Source organism: Trichomycterus rosablanca, chromosome 15 (genome assembly GCF_030014385.1).
Source record: "Trichomycterus rosablanca isolate fTriRos1 chromosome 15, fTriRos1.hap1, whole genome shotgun sequence".
NCBI lineage: Eukaryota > Metazoa > Chordata > Actinopteri > Siluriformes > Trichomycteridae > Trichomycterus > Trichomycterus rosablanca.
In genome coordinates this window covers 32770223-32792652 of record NC_086002.1, presented here as the reverse complement: position 1 = coordinate 32792652, position 22430 = coordinate 32770223, and the positions used below count along the sequence as shown (strand labels likewise).

At 38.9% G+C, this 22430-nt stretch overlaps 4 protein-coding genes across 4 annotated transcripts; all 4 read right to left on the bottom strand.

The window, feature by feature from the left end:
• Positions 1 to 2126: 2126 nt before the first annotated feature.
• On the bottom strand, positions 2127 to 5996 carry LOC134328493 (uncharacterized). Its single transcript, XM_063009585.1, has 4 exons — positions 5944 to 5996; positions 4044 to 4994; positions 3053 to 3267; positions 2127 to 3019 (listed from the first exon to the last, which is right to left on the bottom strand). Exons 1-4 carry the CDS (start codon positions 5969 to 5971, stop codon positions 2564 to 2566), a joined length of 1650 nt encoding a protein of 549 aa, XP_062865655.1. The 5' UTR covers positions 5972 to 5996; the 3' UTR covers positions 2127 to 2563.
• A 5267-nt stretch (positions 5997 to 11263) lies between these two features.
• On the bottom strand, positions 11264 to 13471 carry LOC134328492 (GTPase IMAP family member 5-like). Its single transcript, XM_063009583.1, has 3 exons — positions 13465 to 13471; positions 12784 to 13349; positions 11264 to 11308 (listed from the first exon to the last, which is right to left on the bottom strand). The coding sequence occupies exons 1-3, from the start codon at positions 13469 to 13471 to the stop codon at positions 11264 to 11266; spliced, it is 618 nt and encodes a 205-aa protein (XP_062865653.1).
• A 3056-nt stretch (positions 13472 to 16527) lies between these two features.
• Positions 16528 to 20143, bottom strand: LOC134329461 (GTPase IMAP family member 8-like). The gene is made up of 3 exons (XM_063010745.1): positions 20079 to 20143; positions 18826 to 19446; positions 16528 to 17305 (listed from the first exon to the last, which is right to left on the bottom strand). Exons 2-3 carry the CDS (start codon positions 19442 to 19444, stop codon positions 16623 to 16625), a joined length of 1302 nt encoding a protein of 433 aa, XP_062866815.1. The 5' UTR covers positions 19445 to 19446; positions 20079 to 20143; the 3' UTR covers positions 16528 to 16622.
• A 289-nt stretch (positions 20144 to 20432) lies between these two features.
• Positions 20433 to 22119, bottom strand: LOC134329470 (GTPase IMAP family member 9-like). Its single transcript, XM_063010757.1, has 2 exons — positions 21741 to 22119; positions 20433 to 21525 (listed from the first exon to the last, which is right to left on the bottom strand). The coding sequence occupies exons 1-2, from the start codon at positions 21760 to 21762 to the stop codon at positions 20843 to 20845; spliced, it is 705 nt and encodes a 234-aa protein (XP_062866827.1). The 5' UTR covers positions 21763 to 22119; the 3' UTR covers positions 20433 to 20842.
• Between the last annotated feature and the right edge of the window lie 311 nt (positions 22120 to 22430).

The window sequence follows — 22430 nt, the reverse complement described above, 5'->3', positions numbered from 1 at the left end:
TCGACTTGGACTCCAGCCTTAAGACTCATGACTGGAATTGGACTCTAGCCTAAAGACTCGTGACTCGACTTGGACTCTAGCCTAAAGACTCGTGACTCGACTTGGACTCTAGCCTAAAGACTCGTGACTTGACTTGGACTCCAGCCTTAAGACTCATGACTGGAATTGGACTCTAGCCTAAAGACTCGTGACTCGACTTGGACTCTAGCCTAAAGACTCGTGACTTGACTCGGACTCTAGCGTAAAGACTAAAGAAGTCATTGTATGTGTTGTATTTTTTGTTAGTTTAATAAACAGAATTATTTAAAATTTAGCGCTGTGAGTTTGATTACCTGTGTGAGAGAAATACTCGACTAACGGACTTGTGGTGCCTTGTATTTGATTATCAGCCATTAATTACATAATTTAATAATGAATTGCTAATCTCTCTTTTCCACAACGGAGGTGTTTGGTCACAGAACCTGTAAAGTTACTTCAACATCCATTGTAAAAAGCGCTACACAGATACACATGACCTGACTAGCATGACAACAGTTCCGTGACTAAGCACCGAGAGTTTTATGCTTCATGTCAGTATGTTCATGTTAGGAAGCTCTGATTACCAAACAAGTGGGAAGGGCCAGAATCCATGATGTCATCGGTTTGTCAAACCTTTTCTTGGTAATGGCTTTGGTGGCAAAGAGTAAATGAAAGCTCTGGCGTTATTTATTATTTCTATAGCCATTACGACATCCTGAACACATCTCGATAACATAAACATGTACTTTAGTTATACATACAGCTGAGACGACTGATCTTGCAGTGATCGATGCAGTTCGTGTCAAAATCTAAAATGAAAGTGTGTGTTGTTCAGCGGGAAGAACAACTCCGTCGTAAGCTACAGGTTATATAGAGCTTAAAATCATGTCAGAACTAGACTAAACATGTTGCACGTCCTAACATGCCCTAAAACAAAACATTGTTAATCTCAGAGTAAAATGATACACACCTGAATTTTGAAGTCCGAAGTGGGCTTTTACTTTCACTGACCTTGAGGAAGTGTTCATACCGGACGCCTCTCATTGTCGTCATTGTTCGATGTCTAAACAATAAGAGTGTTCCTCCCTTCTGATTTTTGCATGTTGCACTGACATGCGTATATTTGATTTATAAGCAAACGCTTCATATTGACTTCAGTGTAAATGAAGCAAGTGTTGAGAAGAGTAAAAGTGTGTTGTACTTTTTAATGTCCTTCACACACACAAGAACTATTTTTACTAAATAAAATTCTATTCTAAGAAAAAAAGAATGTTGTTTTCTAACGTCTCACCGTCATCACAATATTAACATTTACATTCATAATTTTTACCGTGTAGGACTCAGTTCTGTAATAACTGATGGTACACATTAACATTTACATTTTCTACATTTAGCAGACACTCTTATCCAGAGCGACTTACAGAAGTGCTTCTATAGTGAACATTTCATTTCTCAAGTTGAAGTAAACAACAGTCCAAGAACACAAATCTGCTCAAACCTGTTAGAACCTGTTTTTTTTTTTTTTAAGAAATGGAAAAGAGTGTTAGTAAGTAAGTACAAGTCAGCTTAAGTGTTTAGTAAAAAGGTGATGAAGGTTTTTAATCATTTTTTTAAGACAGCAAGAGACTCAGATGTTCGGACAGACAGAGGAAGTTCGTTCCACCACGTCACTGTGTAACTATTACAACATTTAATACATTTTAATCAGCGTTCTGCTTCATGCATTTTTTAGACGCTGCCTTAGTTTGTTATCGCGGATGAACCTCACATTGAAGAAACAGCTTTAACTTTTTAAAATTTTTACTAAAATGCAGAGTTCGGTCGTGCAATTTTATTTATTTTTGGATGTTTATTAGCTGAGAACAAATAAATAAGTCATCTACGAAGAGTAAAAGTATAATCTAAGTATAGCATGTGTTCATTCTCTTTTCAAATTTTAACCATGCTGATGTATGGATCAACATAATCTATAAAATTATGACAAGCCATAGATCATATACATGACTACCCAAGTATATTTATTTATTTATTTATTTATTTAAGAAGATAATAATCCTGAAGCTTGGACAGTTTTCCAGAGTTTAGGATTGACATCATAAAAAACCCACACAAGTCCCGAACAAAGTGCTCAGGATGAAATATACTGCTTTAGGAGATCAGCAAGATATTCAGAAGCTGAACCCTTTAGAGATGTAGAGATGTAAAGCAGTAGCTCAATGGTTAAGGCACCGGGCTAGTAATCCAAAGGTTGCTGGTTCAAGCCCCACTGACGCTCAATTGCCAATGTTGCCACATTTGATGATATAACATAGCACTGTGGGTGCTTCCAGAAAGGGCTTGGCCACTAGGTGGTGCTCTGGTAGAGTGCAACATCTAGACAGTAGCGTCATTTCTGAGGTCCTGGGTCTGATCTTCACCTCTGGGCACTGTCCTTTCTGTATCTGTGTAGGTTTATGCAGGGTACATGCAGAAGGTGTATTGACTGCTCTGAATGGCCTTTAGGTGTAAGTGATGGATTGCTGCTATGTTGAGTTTAGCGTCTAGTTCACAGCAGCGAACAGCTTTCCTGTTGGTCCACCTGCTTCATTTTTTGCTTCTTCCCAGCTGTATCATGTTTCTTTTCATTCTGCACCAAAGCCTCGATCTTCTTTCTGTTCCGGTACATCTCAGCTGTATAACACCTCCCTTCATTCTTCTGCACCAAGACCTGGATCTTCTTCAGCAGCTCCGTGACCTGAGTTCTATCTTCTTTCTCCTTGTTGTTGAAGACGTGACACCCTACCTCATACTTGTGGATAAGCTTTTGGAGGTCTGGTGTCTTCTTTAAAATCTTCTCAGTGTCTTTTCCACATTTGTCTCCATGGGTTATCAGGATTAACGTGTGTTTCAAAAATTCAGACCCGAATACTTTCTTTATTGAGGAAATCATGTCGATTGAGTCACCTGGAGTTTTCACAACAGCCAAAAACACATGAGGACCAGGATTACACAACATAAAAAACTGATACATTAGATCACTGAGCCATGGAGCCACTTCATCGTCCACAATGTGTTTACAGATCACTTCAAACAAATGATCAGTGTCGACCACAGTGATGGTTTTATTCTCCAGAACTCCATCATGTCTCCAGACATATATGGTATCAGTGAAACGTTCCCAACCAAACGCCTCTCGGCCCAGGATGCTGTTTCCTGATGAGCTTTTACCTGCTCCAATACGACCCATCAGCATAATCCTCAGATCACACACTGAAAAACAGAACATCAGCATCTCATAAATCAGAAGCTCTCTTGTGACACTATTTGCTTGTATATGTGAATAATAGTTTAAAATTCAGTGGTCAGAAAATATTCATTGTGTTGTATTGTTGGAAAATCTGGGGTTAGGGTTAGGGTTAGGCAATGCACACCCCAAACCTTGGTCATTTCTTGGTCACTTAACATGTTTCGTTTCAAGATAAAGAATCAAATAAACAAACAAACAGAAACTGAAAAACAGGTAGTATTTTAATCAGCATTTTCTATCAGTTCAACCGGAAATAAACATGCAAGCGCTGACATGCATATATTTACTTACATATAAATTAAGCACAAGTGTTGAGAAGACGGAGAAAAAAGTAATAATAACATTACGCCGCGTCCCCTGTCCTGAGTGAGTAAGTGAATGTTCAGCAAGGCTAAGAATGCCTCTTTTGTCAATCATTTGCTGCTGTTTTAAACAAACAGGCACAAATTCCCACAGACACACTCCAAACTCTTGTAAAATCCTTCCAATATGATCAGAGACCGTTATAGCTGCAGAACAGAGGAACTGAACATTAAAGCTCCTGGTTACAGAACAGGATTTCTCACACACTCTATAGTCATTCTATTTTAAATCCGTGAAATTATATCTTATATGAAACCGGTCCGTGGGGAGCGCTGGTCTAGCGTGCTAACACGCCACATAGGACTGAGCCATAACTGAACATCATCTGTATATCATCTCCCATGAATATATTTCTGGATGTTACAGTAATACTCACCTGAATCGAGTCCTCCACCTGTGGCTCCTCTCTCCTCCAGTTCCTCAATATTCTCTAATATTTGTCTCAAATCAAACGGGATGGATTCGAAATCCTTATATTGCTCTTCCAGTCTCCATAACGTCTTGTTTTCTTCTATCTCATTCTCAAGCTTCATGAAAGTATACAGTCTTTCTAGGCTTTGACTATCTCCCTTATAGCTGCTCATATATGCACATGCACCTGATGTTAGCCCTCTATGGATTTCTTCTGCGTCGTCCCATTGTGGGTCTTCTTGTTTAGTTGTTGTCTCTCGGATTTGCTTCTTCTGGTACACTGCTTTCAATAATCTCTTCAGCATTTGCTTCTTACTCTCTTGTTTCTGTCTTTCTTGCTCATGTGTCTCTTGAGTAATTTTCTTATTCTGATAAACCTCAAACATCTCTTGAGGGTAGTAGAGACCTCCGTTGTCTTGAACAACAGTCTCGACCTTCTGCAACAGTTTTTTGATCTGATATGGATTAACCTCTCGCATGCTGTTCATTGCAATATGCAGAGTTTGAGCATCCTGAGAGAACTTCCTCCACTGTCTGTTTGACAGTTCTTCTCTCCCTGTGAACAATATCACGGTGAACTTCAGGGCTTCTTCTCCAAAGTGTTCCTGAATCCACCAGACAGCTTTTCTATCCTCCTTTGTAAAGTTGCAGAGTCTGATCACCAGCAGGAACACATGAGGACCAGGATGAGAAAGCTCTGCACACCTTTTTATTTCGGTTCTCCATTGTTCTTCGGTCAGTGAGGTGTTGTTAATTCCTGGAGTATCGATCACTGAGATGTTTCTACCCTCCACAATCCTGCTGCTCATCTCACACTTGGTGGTTTCGGTCTCTCTGAAATCTTCTGTTCCTAATATTGCATTGGCAGTGGAACTCTTCCCAGCACCAGTGCAACCCAACAGAACCAACCTCAGCTCTGGTGAACAGAGTAAAGCGTGTTACCAATCTGATCAATCTGTCCAACATGTTCAACCCCAAATCAGAAAAAGTTGGGACAGCAGGGAAAATGCAAATAATAAAAACACAGAGTTTCTTACATTGACTTTGACGTTTATTTGAGTGCAGACAGGATGAAGCTGAGATATGTCATCTTTTATCTGCTCAACTTCATTTCATTTATTAATAAACATCCATTCCTGCATTTCAAGCCTGCAATACATTCCAAAAAAAGATGGGACGGTAAAGCATTTACCACTCTGTAATGCTGTCATTTCTTTTCACCACTTAAAAGAGGTTTTGGCACCGAGGAGACCAAGTGATTTAGTGTTTCAGCAAACACATCTTAAGATGTACAACAGTATGGGGGGTCGTCGTCATTTCAAAATCCTCCACACATGTGGTTATATCAGCTAGTGTTGAGTGGAGGTTCTTGATGCGACGCCGTCTGAGGGATGGAAGATCACGAGCGTTCAGGTTGAGCCCGATTCCTTCAATGGTTTAATGATATTCTGCACTGTAGAGGGAGAACATGCAAATCCCTTCCAATCATTTTTTGTGGTTCATTGTTTTTAAACATTTTAATCATTTTCTCACACATTTGTGGACAAACTGGATCCTCTGATCATCTTTACTCATCGGTAATGAATGCTGCTTTTGTACCAAACCATGATTATAATCACCTCATTACTAGCACTAAATCTTCCCCGTCCCAACTTTTTTTGGAATGTGTTGCAGGCCTGAAATGCAGGAATGGATGTTTATTAATAAATGAAATGAAGCTGAGCAGATAAAAGATGAAATATCTCAGCTTCAAACTGTGTTTATATTTGATTTGCATTTTCCACACTGTCCCAACTTTTTTTGATTTAGGGTTGTATTATGTGAAGAGTAATAAACGCACCTGATAATGCAGTGCTAATACATACCTGAAACTCCTTTATATGCCATGACCATGAAATCATGCAGTTAGATGTTAACCTGCCAGAACAGAAAAGGAGCTACTGAACCAGTACACTACAGCGTGTGTATTTAACTCCATGTTTCACACACACTTCAAGTGAATATAAAGCACATTTAACCAGTATTCCCAGTGCACTTGAAGTACAATAGAAGTATTTTAAAATTAGACTTCAAATATATTTACTTAAGAGTAAAAATATACTTCCACTTCCTATTTTTCTAGACCTGATTCTTTGTAGTGCATAACAAAATATTTATCAATATACAGTGTATCACAAAAGTAAGTGCACCCCTCACATTTCTGCAAATATTTTATTATATGTTTTCATGGGACAACACTATAGACATGAAACTTGGATATAACTTAGAGTAGTCAGTGTACAGCTTGTATAGCAGTGTAGATTTACTGTCTTCTGAAAATAAGTCAACACACAGCCATTAATGTCTAAATAGCTGCAACATAAGTGAGTACCCCCCACAGTGAACATGTCCAAATTGTGCCCAAAGTGTCAATATTTTGTGTGAGCACCATTATTATCACAGCCTTAACCCTCCTGGGCATGGAATTCACCAGAGCTGCACAGGTTGCTACTGGAATCCTCTTCCAATCCTCCATGATGACATCACGGAGCTGGTGGATGTTAGACACCTTGAACTCCTCCACCTTCCACTTGAGGATGCGCCACAGGTGCTCAATTGGGTTTAGTCCATCACCTTTACCTTCAGCTTCCTCAGCAAGGCAGTTGTCATCTTGGAGGTTGTGTTTGGGGTCGTTATCCTGTTTTCGAAGGGAGGGGATCATGCTCTGTTTCAGAATGTCACAGTACATGTTGGAATTCATGTTTCCCTCAATGAACTGCAGCTCCCCAGTGCCAGCAACACTCATGCAGCCCAAGACCATGATGCTACCACCACCATGCTTGACTGTAGGCAAGATACAGTTGTCTTGGTACTTCTCACCAGGGCGCCGCCACACATGCTGGACACCATCTGAGCCAAACAAGTTCATCTTGGTCTGGTCAGACCACAGGGCATTCCAGTAATCCATGTTCTTGGACTGCTTGTTTTCAGCAAACTGTTTGATGGCTTTCTTGTGCGTCAGCTTCCTTCTGGGATGACGACCATGCAGACCGAGTCGATGCAGTGTGCGGCGTATGGTCTGAGCACTGACAGGCTGACCTCCCACGTCTTCAACCTCTTCAGCAATGCTGGCAGCACTCATTTGTCTATTTTTTAAAGCCAACCTCTGGATATGATGCCGAACACGTGGACTCGACTTCTTTGATCGACCCTGGCGAAGCATGATCCGAGTGGAACCTGTCCTGGAAAACCGCTGTATGACCTTGGCCACAATGCTGTAGCTCAGTTTCAGGGTGTTAGCAATCTTCTTATAGCCCAGGCCATCTTTGTGGAGAGCAACAATTCTATTTCTCACATCATCAGAAAGTTCTTTGCCATGAGGTGCCATGTTGAATATCCAGTGGCCAGTATGAGAGAATTGTACCCAAAACACCAAATTTAACAGCCCTGCTACCCATTTACACCTGGGACCTTGACACATGACACCAGGGAGGGATAACGACACATTTGGGCACAATTTGGACACAATTTGGACATGTTCACTGTGGGGGGTACTCACTCATGTTGCAGCTATTTAGACATTAATGGCTGTGTGTTGAGTTATTTTCAGAAGACAGTAAATCTACACTGTTATACAAGCTGTACACTGACTACTCTAAGTTATATCCAAGTTTCATTTCTATAGTGTCGTCCCATGAAAAGATATAATGAAATATTTGCAGAAATGTGAGGGGTGTACTTACTTTTGTGATACACTGTATGTATTTATGAGCGAGGCATAGGGATAGGCATAAGGTTTTTCAGAAGGGGACTGACCCTGGAGAAGAAGGTGTTGGCACAGTGAGTCCTGCGAAGTAATCCTCAAGGCTTCTACCTCTAATTCCCGTAACCGTAGTTCCCGTTCCACCTCCACCTCATATCGCTAGCCTCAACTCATTTTCTCTTTCGCTCTCTAAAGCCTTTGCTTGAGCTTCGAACTGCAGTCGTGCAAGACGCACCTTAATGCGAGCGGCTTCTCTAGACCCTGCAGACAGAGAAGGAGACAGTCAGTAGTACTTGATCCAAGACCTCCAAGTGAACCAGTCCCTCACGGACCTTGGCCTTCATTTCTCTCTTCAAGAGATTCCTAGACACAGACACCCCATAATGTGCTGCTATTTCCAACAACGTGACACTTCTTTAAAGTCTCAAATGTTGGTTCAGCCACAAAACTTTGCGACTCTCTTTCCCAGACCAGGGAATAATGACAACTTTTAATATCCCGGACGAGCCCCCACTTGTTACGATCCTGCCTGTGGCTCACGTCTAAAGGACGTGGCGGAATCATAATAGATGTTTGGTTTATTTTTGCAAAGAATGTAAAATATTTACTTTATTAAAACCTAATAATTTTAAATATATTTCAGCATTCTTTAATTCTAATATGGAAAATAAATGAATCATATTAAAGAACATATTCAAGTACTTGTTACTATGTTCTGTATTTTTACTTTGCATGTAATTATTGTATTCACATGATGCTGTGATTATGCTTGCAAGAAAACACTACATAAATATTCATTCATTCAGTGAAGTTGAATGAATGAGTTAAAATTTACATTTCAAGTGTATTTTAAAGTGACTAGAGCTCACAATAAAGCTGAACACTTTGTTTAACATACATGAACATGTAAAAACATTCACTTCAACAACAAGCTGGTATAAATCTTTACGTGTCTACTCATGCGCGACAGTAAAACACGCTAACACATAAGAACTGACATGTCAGAGTCATGCGTTCGAACCTTAAATAAAAATAAATTACCACCTCTACTGGTTGATGGTTACAATTCAAAGAACAGAGATCAGTGCCGTGCATGGCTGATACAATTTGGTTATGAACTACAAAGAATCGAGTCTAGAAAGAAAGTGGAAGTATATTTTTATTTTTATAAATATATTTTAATGCACTCAGGGTGCACTTGGAATTCTGATTAAGTGTGTTTTAATTTCACTTTAAGTGTGTGTGGAACATGCAGTAACATACTTAAGTTACCTTAACTATACTTAAATTGTTCTCAGTTTGGTACAGTTATTTCTTCATACAATTAAAGTCAAGCTTGTATTATTTTTGTACAATTACAGTATAGTAAGTACAAAAATAGTTGTTCCGTTTTAGCACTCTTTAAGTGTATTGATCATTAGTGTGACAATAATACACTTTAATGCACTTTAGCATATTAAAAATTAGCAAACAAGTCTACTTTTTTCATATGGCAAGATGTGGCTGTAAGACTGTAATATTTGCATCATGTAAAGGAAAAAAATCTGTAATTTTATATTTTCTGCTTCCTGATTAATTACAATGTGTTAAACGTTGCCGACAGTACAAACAGAGTAACGTGGTGACAGTAAATGATCTCAGTACAATAAAGAGCTCTAACCAGTTTATCTGGATGAATCACTCAGTACATTTAGCGTCGCTTATACTTCTAACCTCACATTCACTTAATAAGAAATTATAGACGTGTTAATTCACATGAGTACATTTAGATTATAGATTTAGATGAAGATAAAATACGACTGAGATGATTAGTTTCAGGACTCACCCTCTTGTTTCTCCATCTCTGTGTGTAAAAACCAGAGGAGATCTTCAGGTAACGTCAGGTCTAGAAATCAGTCCTATAAAAAACAACACATTTATGCTCATGCTGATTTATTAGGTGTTGGAAAGATGTGTATTACATTGTAAGTTATTATAAAAAATATAATGGATAAATATAGTGGACGTGAGTGAAGAAGCCCGGTTGCAGTTCCAGTGTCTGTGTTTGTTCTGATTATGATTCAGATTACAATAAAGGTCATGTTACAATAAAAACACACCTCCTGGAGAGAAGAGTCACTCCCAAACTTACATATGTTCTACCTGGTGTTTAAAATTATCATACTGTTGTTTTACTTTCAGTCACCATAAAAAAGTTGAGCACAAATGATTGGGTATAGACAGACTAATCACTCATTTAAAAAGAAATGGTGATTTCTGGTACACCGGAAGTTTTATCAAGGTGTCCATAAACTTTTGGTGACTTGTCCTTTTGTTGCCCCTCTGAATACAGCGACACATATATTTATATACACCGATCAGCCATAACATTAAAACCACCTCTGTGTTTCTACACTCACTGTCCATTCTATCAGCTCCACTTACCATATAGGAGCACTTTGTAGTTCTACAATTACTGACTGTAGTCCATCTGTTTCTCTACATGCTTTGTTACCCCCTTTCACCCTGTTCTTCAATGGTCAGGACCACCACAGGACCCCCACAGAGCAGGTATTATTTAGGTGGAGGATCATTCTCAGCACTGCAGTGACACTGACATGGTGGTGGTGTGTTAGTGTGTGTTGTGCTGGTATGAGTGGATCAGACACAGCAGCGCTGCTGGAGTTTTTAAACACCTCACTGTCACTGCTGGACTGAGAATCGTCCATCAACCAAAAACATCCAGCCAACAGCGCCCCGTGGGCAGCGTCCTGTTACCACTGATGAAGGTCTAGAAGATGAGCGACTCAAACAGCAGCAATAGATGAGCGATCGTCTCTGACTTTACATCTACAAGGTGGACCGACTAGGTAGGAGCGTCTAATAGAGTGGACACCCAAAATGTCCAGAACTCACTACAGACTTTATCACAAACTGGACTAAATAGTTATAAGCTAGGTATAACCTTTAGTTCAATTTAATTGTGTGTTTGTATGATTGTTGTGGATTCTGCTCATTTAAAGTTTCCTCCAGGCCACCCGAGGAGGACGTGGGTCCCTGCTGAGTCTGGTTCCTCTCAAGGTTCCTCCCTGTATTTTTAAGGGAGTTTTTCCTCCCACTGTCGCCCTCGGCTTGCTCAACAGGAGGTTTTTGGTCTGTTGGTCCTGGATTCTGTAAAGTTGCTTTGAGACGATGTCTGTTGTAAAAAGGGCTATATGAATAAGCTTGACTTGACTTGACTGTACCGTAGCGTGAGAAGAAATCTCTGGGTGTTCAAAGTACGGCTTGTGTACTGACGCCCGACACAGTGTTTCGCATGGGTTACGTGTTACACTCTCTTTGTGATAAAACTGGTTTCAAAAAACTGTGGACGTGGCTGGCTCGTCTGTTTAAAGCCAGAAATGTTTGGTGACTTACCTACTATATAAATATAGAATATAGAGAACACACATCACACCTCTGTCCTAAAGAAAGAGGACGAGGACGTGCTGATGAGTCTGTGATGAGAGCTGCAGTGTGAAGTAAATGAGAGTCATTAGGATGCACACTGTCCATAATGTCCAGGAGATGGACCTTCCAGGACCTGTGAACACCCACATGTTCACATACAAGCACTGGATGTAAGACAGTAAGGTCCATTATTCCAGTTATACCACACTCACATGTTTACTCACTTTCTTACACCAGGGGGCAGTTTAGAGCAGCCAATCCAGCTTCTGTACGCTTTTTGAAGGGACCAAACCTACTACTACTGAGCTTCTTAATACAGTAACTGCTTAACCGAGCAAAGTCTGAATGCATGGAGTGCTCCAGAGTGACCGTTTACTTCCCACCACATCAAAGGTTCAGGGTTCACGATAGCTATGGGGTACACCTCAAACGAGACGCCAAACAAGGTGCGGTGAAGGATATCACCAAGGTAAAACACACCAGCAGTGTGTGACAGTGACGCCAATAACTGCAACATTTTATTTTCAACCCCAAATCAGAAAAAGTTGGGACAGGATGGAAAATGCAAATAAAATAAAAACACAGAGTTTGTTTACATTGACTTTGACGTTTATTTGATGTCAGACAGGATGAAGCCGAGATATTTCATCTTTTATCTGCTCAACTTCATTTCATTTATTAATAAACATCCATTCCTGCAGTTCAGGCCTGCAACACATTCCAAAAAAAGTTGGGACGGGGTAATTTACGGCCAGTAATGAGGTGATTGTAATCATGGTTTGGTACAAAAGCAGCATCCAGGAAAGGCTGAGAGTCTCTGATGAGCAAAGATGATCAGAGGATCCAGTTTGTCCACAAATGTGTGAGAAAATGATCGAAATGTTTAAAAACAACGAACCTCAAAGAAAGATTGGAAGCGATTTGCATGTTCTCCCTCTACAGTGCAGAATATCATTAAACCATTCAAGGAATCGGGAGGAATTTCAGCGCGTAAAAGGCCGAGGGTGCGAGCTTAATGAGTTCTTTTTGGGAACTTTTTTTGGAATGTGTTGCAGCCCAGTCTCATCCAACTCTTCCAGCTTTAGTTTAGTTCAGCGTTATGCTCAGATTTAAAAGAGTCTTTTCAGTGCAGCCTGTGCTTTATTACAACATTATTGAACACACAGTTACCCATCATACAATCAAGATTTATTTTAAATATAAGCACTTCCTGATCAGCACTCACCCCAAAGCAGCAGCTTAGTCAGCAATACTCACAAGAGACGAACCCTAAACACCATAAATGACCCGAGCAACCCGTCGCCCACCAGTTTAGATTGCGACCCATCTTTTAAAATAAAATTTGTATATTTTCAAGAGGAGGTTCAAGAGAACTGTTTGCAATCAACTGGTTCTTGTTTTATTATGACATTGTCTCCTTAAATAAACTCTAGTTTTTTCTTGCCATTACTATTCCAACAGCCACTGCACAACCCAGCACAAGTCCTCCAGCACCTGGTACTGACAAGGGCCAACTGCTTGTAATACTAAATACACTGTTTTTATTCCTCTGCTTCAGTTCATCTATCTTATTTAGAAGCTCTGTGACCTGGTCCTCATTTTCCTGCTTGTTGTTAAAAACATGGTACCTCCCATCACACTGACTAACTACATCCTTCAACTTCGGACAACCATTCACATGGTCTTCTATATTTTCAGTTAGCAGATCTCCGTAAGTGAACAGCACCATGGTGTAGTCAAGAATTTCTGTTCCAAAGCTCCTTTGAAACCACTCCACGACTTTGGCTTCCTTGTCCCCGAATCTCACACCGAGCCTGATGACCAGCAGAATCACATGTGGGCCGGGATTACAAAGACCTATGCCATTCGTGATGGCATTTTTAAGTTCTTTACGAAACACGGCGTCAGTCTGAATGCCTGGTGTGTCAATCACAAATATTGTCTTTTCTCCCAAAATTCGGACGCGTCTCTGACTGTCCGTCATATCACATTGAAAGGAGCAATTATCCAAAAAGACTTTTTTATTCAGGATGGTGTTTCCTGATGCACTCTTTCCTGATCCAGTTTCACCCACTAGAAGAATCCTCACTTCATCGGCATCTGCCAGTGAGACATTTCATTTTCAGACTTTGAATCTTAAAACTACTTAATTAAAAGCTGTCATTAGGAAGTTATATATCACCATAACAGTATCACATAATCCAGTCGGACTTACCTTCCATTTCCTTTGGTTCAAACCACTTGTAGGTAGAGGTAAGGGTTACTGGCGTAAGAAGTAAGAAACTGAAGAAATAGGTGTATTGTATGTATATATATTTTCTTACTTCATTTAGTAGAAGAGACACCAGTGAAGTTGTATAAACCATCCAAGTAGAGCGAGTAAGGTGTAAGCTCCTTTCCTTTCTCTTAATATATATATATATATGTGTGTATATATATGTCTGTGTGTACATACATGTACCGTCAAGGAGATGCTCAAAAAATTTCGTTGTGCACTGTGCAATGACAATAAAGGCATTCTATTAAACCGAATCAATTCCAGTAAATCTGCTTAACGCTTTTAGTTTTGTGAAATGAAAGTCACACCTCGGCTTCAGGAATTAAAGGGCTTATAAGTGTTCCACTCGCAGTGTTTAAAATGCCATTCTACTCCCTTACCAAAATGTGGACAGCCACACCTATTGCTCAGAGGTGTATACAATCAATTCTATGTTTAAAAAAAAATGTTCCGACTATGCTGGCATTGTTTAGGGTAGGAGTGCTCTAACCTCAACCCTACTCAACATCTTTGGCTACTCAACATAGCCATATTACCTCACAAATGCTCTTTTGATTAAACTGGCACCAATTCCCACAAACACGCTACCGATATCTTGTGGAAAGCCTTTCCAGAAGTGTAGAACCTGTCATGGTATAATCAACTGATCATATCTATATTGATTCACATGGTTTTGGAACGGGATATCCAACAAACTTATGTTCAGGTGTCTGCATATCATATTTTAAGCCATATAGTGTACGCTCCAGGTTCAGGAATCTCAATTTTGTCCAAAATTAAGCCTTTGGCTGGTGGTTCAAGGCTGGGTATGGTGGTAAATTGGGTATGATGCTGTTTGGTGGTAAAGCAGCAGATCCCAGTGATTAGTGCGTTTTATTAAAAACAAACACATTACCGTCACTGTTCATTTCGGAGATATGCATTGTTAGCTTCAGTGACCTGTCGCTTACTAACGAGAACACAGGGTTTGGTTTAAAATCCTTTAATTCACTTTAAATAATTCGATAAATACCAACAAGATCACATGAACACGTCCCCAAATATGAGAACGTGTCAACGTGCTAACATTCCATTAGGTTGGGGAACCTGTAGCTCCTGCGTGGTTATTTAAAGATCATGTTGTTTTATTATTTTGTGCTTCTTGAGCATTTCTTGTACAGCAGGATTTGCAAGTCCATAATTCACCAAGGGTTTTAAAGGCGCTGCATGTTATAAAGATTCCTTTTGTTTCAAAAACAGTAATTTTTGATGTTTTTAAAAAAAAATTTACATTGGAAACTTCTGCTACTAGAGGTTACCATGCAGAAATTGGGGTTGCTTCCTCATCCCTATCTGAACCGGTCGATTCTGAAGCAAACAAACTGCAGTTATCAGCAATTTACACCGATTAGGCACAACATTATGACCACCTTCCTAATATTGTGTTGGTCCCCCGTCGAGGCCTGGACTCCACTAGACCCCTGAAGGTACCGCTGTATTCAGTATTAACATATTTTAGCAACAAATCATATCAGTGACAAACATGGATCTGTGTTTATTGTGATTTAGTGTATTGTGTATTATGAGACATCACGTCTTTATTCATAATATCACATTTCAAATGTATTCGTATAGCTGTTGCATGTGAAATTTTATATCACTAAGAGGCCATGCTGATGAGAGCACCCTATTGCTGTTTTAATCATACTTCAATCATACGTCACCTGGCCATGATAATTTGCCACTTATGTTGATCAGATCTTCTGCATCCAACACTAAACTACAATAACCTTCATCTGCACAGCATCTAATCTATTACTGGTCATAACAGTAGCCCGAGTTCACAGAACAGTAACTAAATAATCATTGTTATGCACATTTTGAGCACCACAATGTAAATATGTAAATGGTATTGTGTTTTCTTTTAGTCTACCTTTTACCATCATGAAGAGAAGTACAGCGGTACCTTTAAACTCAGCGTCAGTCAGTTCTGGGTTTTAAAGATGTTGAGTTTCGAGGTATTTTTCCCCATAAGGATGTTTGGGGAACCTGTTAATGCATCCATGGTCCCGTGGAGCTGCAGATATTTTAGTCTCATGTAAAATAATGAGGTTGTTTTTGACACTTAAACACTGAAAATAACACAAATATAATATAAACACACTGAAATAAAAAGCTGATTCTCACCATTTCTCAGAAGCTGGAGCTGTAACACAAGTTTAAAAGTGAAACAGGGAGGAAAATCCAGATAAACACAGATACATGTGGAGCTGTAACCCTGGATCTGACGCTTATTCCACACAAATACAGATTCAGCTCAGATTCACACGCTGATGATGTTTTACCGCTCAAGCCGAGCACCGAACAAAGTGACCGTTAATTGTTAATTTGAAATTAAATAAGCAATTTCTTAAAAAACAAACTGAACACGTGGAGTTTAAGGGGAGTTTCTTGACAAAGGGCGTCGAGTTTCAAAGATTTTGAGTTATCAGTGTATTGTATTATTATTTTTTCCTTAGGTTAACTAGTTGGATTGTGTTTTTGCAAGTTCACTCCAAAGCAGAAAAAACACAATTCATCGTAACTCAATGTACAAGTGGCAAAACTGAAAGAACTGAGGTAATATGGTCTACTGTACATAATATATAATAAGTACATAATAATCATGTTCCAGGAGCCTAATTGCTCTAATTTTACATTTACGCCAACAGGGACTGATCTTTACCAATACACTGATAAATAAAGTCACACCTAGAATAATTAGTTGTAACTGTAGTTAAAGCTGCTGTTGACATTTTTTATTCTGATCCTCAAAAACTGCTTTAAAAAAAAAATTTTTAAGTTTCTTTTACATTATATATAGTACATTTTATAATTCATTCTAGTATCTGGTTAATCTTTAAAAAAAGAGGACGCAGGAAAGATTCTTTATACAATATTTATTATAACAGAAGTCTACATAAAGAGATTATAGAGAGAGTATTTAAGAGTATTAGGTATTATGAATGATATAATGGTTGTAGTACTTCCATTAGTCCACTTATTTCGTATTTTCAGATATGCAAAAAGAAATGATTTGCTTAACATTACTTTAGACAAATGTCAATACCAAATAGTCAATACCCAACCAATCTTAGTACAGCTTGTTTTGCTGCTGAAACCAGACCTACGCCTGCTGATGCAGCTCTCTGAAATACATTTGGCCGCATGTTTCTCTGAGCCTCTTCATACATCTCACTAGTGTAGTGCTGTTCCCCATTTTTTGTTAGCATATCCTCTATCTTCTGCATCAGGTCGCAGACGTGGGATGAAGTGCGGTTGTTGTTGTTAACAGTGTGGTATCGATTTCCACATGTGTTGAGAACTTGATTGAGTTCTTTACTTTCCGTGATAAATTCCTGTATCGCTCTGCCTCCGAGCTGATCTGCGCGGGTGAACAGGACGACGGTGTAGTCAGAGGCCTTTTCTCCAAAGTTCTGTTGGATCCATTTCACCGCGTTGTTCTCTTCCTCTGTAAACCTGCCCACACTGATGACCAGCAGGAACACGTGAGGACCAGGAAGTGACATATCTATGCACCGCTCTATTTCTCTCTTTACCTGATCTTCAGTTAGTGATGTGTCAAATAATCCGGGTGTATCGACAACTGTGATGTGATCGACGGTTTTCTTTTGACATTGTTTTGTCACAGATGAGGGAGAAGATTTCACTTCAAAATATCTGCCTTTGAGGATGGTGTTTCCAACAGCGCTCTTTCCCGATCCGGTCTTCCCCAGCAGAACGATACGCCGCTCCATTTCTGTTATTCAAATAAAAGGGGAGAGTTTGATGATTTTCCATTATTTGAAGTACCTCTTAAAAGCTGCAGCATGTTCATTTTTTAATGATCAACAGGTTGTGTAAACTAATGTTGCTAAAGCTGGTAGAGCCTCAGAGCTGGTTATGCAAAATGTGACCGTTACTGTAACAGCACATTTGCTAAATGGTTTAAGTCGTGGACCCAACATGCCACAATACGTAATATCAATTTTCATTTCTCATTTTGATATCTGATCAACCTTATTAAAGAAATGCAGAAGATAACAAATTGTTGTAAGTTTATTAAACCAATGGGATACCTCAATACAGAAAAAACACAAGCATAAAGCTTTACAGTATTCTACAAAACAATGTCACTTTTTTCTATTTAATTGTACTAATAAACATTTGGGTTAAATTCAGTTGAAAAAACGTTAAAATATTTGTAAAGATTTCTACAGGTACGTACGGTAAAGATGACACTGCATACACTATGCAGTAGGTATTCTGTGCAGATCCTTTCCAGGGTAAAGTGAACGATAAGTCACAGGAGTGTTCTTTTTACTTGTTCTGTACTTTACTAACAGACTACACCTTATCGGCAGAGCCGGTACCACACCCTCATTTCCAGTCATTCAAGATTGTCTAACCATCGTCTTTCTTTTTTTCATAATTCTGGCTTGATATGACACTTTAGCTTCTCAACGGTCTGGGTTCTCTATTCTCTCTTCAGATTGCATCTTTAGTCCAATGTGCAGACAGAGAGAGCCAACCAAGATCTGGAATGGATGCTCTGGTGTCTAGCTTACACCAATCCCACATGGGTATAAGCTTGACACACGCTGGACCAAGAGCTCATTCAAGAGCTTTTCCACAATCGAGCAGCGGGCCTTGGACCATCGGAATCTGATATAATGACGGGAGGTCTATAATGGGTTGATAACCTTTGCCGTTCCGTGTCACGGTAGAAAAAGTAAAACCTGTAGAGCTCTGGCTTGTGGAAGCTGGGAGAACAATGCGGTGCTGAGTCTTTATCCAAACTCAGTCAATCAATTCACCGTAAAGTATTTTCAATCTCTCTTCCCCAAAGCAGGACTGTTACTGTAAACTTTAAATGATTAATGTAACCTTAATTATTATACAGCACCAACTCTTACTGAGCTATTTTACATTTATTGAGTCAGAAAACATATATATATATATATATATATATATTGTATCCAGTCATCCAGATTCTGTTTTTAAGATACACAGTACAAAGTGCTTAACAATAAGATCAGACCCTAAACAGGATAAAGCGGTGGTAAAACAGACAATGAATGAATGAATGAATATTGTTCAGAGCATCTAGTGAACCAGTTGAGGTGACAGTGGAAGTGTTTTTTAAGTAAGACTAATTTAAATGTTTCTCGTTCCTCATCCAACCTTGTTTTCAGCTCTTCAATTAAGATAACCTTAAAAAAAAAGTTATAATAACACCTACTGCTACTGCTACTACTACTACGATTACACCGACTAAACCTATTTTAAATAAATCGTCCCTGTTTTTCTTTCTCTGAGCCTCCTCATACATCTCACTAGTGTAGCACTTTCCACCATTCATCCTAATGACTTCTTTTTCTATCATCTGCATCAGGTGTTTAACCTGAGAGGGATCAGAGTCGTTGTTGTTAAAGACGTGATATCGAGTTCCACAGCTGATAACTAGTTGTTTCAGTTCTTCACTTTCTGAGATGAATGTCTCTATCGCTCTGCCTCCGAGCTGCTCAGTGTGGGTGAACAGGACGACGGTGTAGTCAGAGACCCTTTCTCCAAATTTATGCTGAATCCATTCCACAGCATTTCTATCTTCCTCTGTAAACCTGCCCAGACTGATGACCAGCAGGAACACATGAGGACCAGGGAGTGACATATTTATGCACTGTTCTATTTCTCTCTTTAAATGATCTTCGGTCAGTGATGTGTCAAATAATCCGGGTGTATCGACAACTGTGATGTGATTGATGGTTTTCTTTTGACATTGTTTTGTCACAGATGAAGGAGAAGATCTCACTTCAAAATATCTGCCTTTGAGGATGGTGTTTCCAACAGCGCTCTTTCCCGATCCGGTCTTCCCCAGCAGAACGATACGCCGCTCCATTTCTGTTATTCAAATAAAAGGATTTTTTTTTTTTCATTTTTAACATATTTGTATAGTAAGATATAAGATTCCTTTATTGATCCCCATGGGGGGAATTAGAGAAAAAAATTATAGTATTTATTGGCTCTGTAATTTACATTGGAACAGATTTTTGAATTTCAGAAAGTTTTACAAGTATCACTTATTCAACTATTTATTTATTATGAACAATAAACACACTATTACATTTTTTGTTCAATGTTTTGTAAGCTCCTGTGTGACTTATACTGACTAGGCATAACATTATGAGCACTGACAGGTGAAGTGAATAACACTAAATATCTCTTCATCACGGCACCTGTTTTTGCACAAAACATTGCCTCAAGAAATCCAACATGCCTAATTTAATAAGTAGTATTTTATATGTACTATAATTGATAGAGAACATTTGCACCAGCCACAGCAAACACATGATGGATCCAGCTTTCTAAAGTACAAACGTATCGATACACAGAGACGCTCTCTGTGAGAAATGATCACATTGAGTAAATAATAAATGATCAGGTAAAAATAACACATCATTACACAATTAGTTAAACATTACAAATAACACGTGAATATTTTATTTGCTCTTCTAATACTGTCCTGTACTTACGGTGAGGTTGAAAAGCAGCCACTATGTACCTGTAAAATGTGTGTGTGTGTGTGTGTGTGTGTGTGTGTTCTGTACAGACTGAAATGAAAGTTAAATTCCTCTTAGTACCTGTTCTGTGACATGTGATTCTATAAATGTACCTCACTAACAGACCACACCTGAGCTGTAGAGCCGGTACCACACCCCCGTATCCACGTGTCATTCAAGATTCGGGGTTGGACTCGTGTATACGTGCAAAACACTTTATATCGAAATCTAATAGAAAGGCTTCACATTTTAATCAGGGGGAAAAAACAAATGTAATTTTTCCTCCACACATTTGTTCTGACACCAGTGCCTTTATTTAAACACCTTTATTAAAATATATTAAACTCATATTCCCACTTTAGTCACATTTACCTTTTCACCATTTTGAAATTGTTTTATGTAAGTATTGTAATCATTCTTTATATTTTTGATGGTAATAAACCATCAACATCATACAGCACCGCTGAGCAAATGTATTGAGCCTTAAAACACATGTATAAATCATTAATAATCTAGTTATTTAAATATTCTGTTTAAAGATCTAGAGGAACTTTAATTGAACCTTCCACACAACTCAGGCATGTAATTACAAAAGTAAATGTAATGAATAAATCACAACAAGATTGACAAGAGGTGTCTACAAGATCGTGTGAATAATGTTATGTAATATAGTTCAGAGCTTTTTGAATCACTTCTCATTCTTCATCCAAGTCTGTATTCAGTTCTTCAACTGATAATCAGGAAAGAAACTTACGGTAACCAAGTACTGCTGCAGTCGTGACTGCGACTGCAACTAAACCTATTTTAAATAAATCGTCCCTGTTTTTCTTTCTCTGAGCCTCCTCATACATCTCACTAGTGTAGCACTTTCCACCATTTATCCTAATGACTTTTTTTTCTATCATCTGCATCAGGTGTTTAACCTGAGAGGGATCAGAGTCGTTGTTGTTAAGGACGTGATATCGAGTTCCACAGCTGATAACTAGGTCCTTCAGTTCATTATTTTCATCTATAAACGTCTCTATGGGTTTGTTTTCGAGCTGATCTGCGCGGGTGAACAGGACGACGGTGTAGTCAGAGGCCTTTTCTCCAAAGTTCTGCTGGATCAATTTCACCGCGTTCCTCTCTTCCTCTGTAAACCTGCCAAGACTGATGACCAGCAGGAACACGTGAGGACCAGGAAGTGACATATCTATGCACCGCTCTATTTCTCTCTTTACCTGATCTTCAGTTAGTGATGTGTCAAATAATCCGGGTGTATCGACAACTGTGATGTGATCGACGGTTTTTTTTTGACATTGTTTTGTCACAGATGAGGGAGAAGATTTCACTTCAAAATATCTGCCTTTGAGGATGGTGTTTCCAACAGCGCTCTTTCCCGATCCGGTCTTCCCCAGCAGAACGATACGCCGCTCCATTTCTGTTATTCAAATAAAAAATTCATTTTTAAATCGATTTGTACAGTATTTATATTGAAACCAGATACTTATAATTGTTTTATAAAAAAATATTTTCTAAAAATGGTAAAATGTCACCAAAATGCAAATTTGTTGTTAGGTTTTTATTACTCCAGCTTCAGTTAATGTTTTTAATCAATCACTTCACTTGTTACAGTAAAAGAATACGCAAAATTACCCATGTAAAAAACCTTTAGCATCAGCTACCAAACATTTGGGACTTGCTCTTGTTCTTTGGATAGATGTCTTGTTGCATTATCCAGTCGTTGCTTACTTTAAATTAGCTGAAATTGATGTTGAATTTATTTAAGTGATGTTTCCATTTAGCACAATCATCTTTGCTTTAAGTTAGAAGACTGCTTCGGATCAGGATCCAACATGCCTAATTTAATAAGTAGTATTTTATATGTACTATAATTGATAGAGAACATTTGCACCAGCCACAGCAAACACATGATGGATCCAGCTTTCTAAAGTACAAACGTATCGATACACAGAGACGCTCTCTGTGAGAAATGATCACATTGAGTAAATAATAAATGATCAGGTAAAAATAACACATCATTACACAATTAGTTAAACATTACAAATAACACGTGAATATTTTATTTGCTCTTCTAATACTGTCCTGTACTTACGGTGAGGTTGAAAAGCAGCCACTATGTACCTGTAAAATGTGTGTGTGTGTGTGTGTGTGTGTGTGTGTTCTGTACAGACTGAAATGAAAGTTAAATTCCTCTCAGTACCTGTTCTGTGACATGTGATTCTATAAATGTACCTCACTAACACACCTGAGCTGTAGAGCCGGTACCACACCCCCGTATCCACGTGTCATTCAAGATTCGGGGTCGGACTCGTGTATACGTGT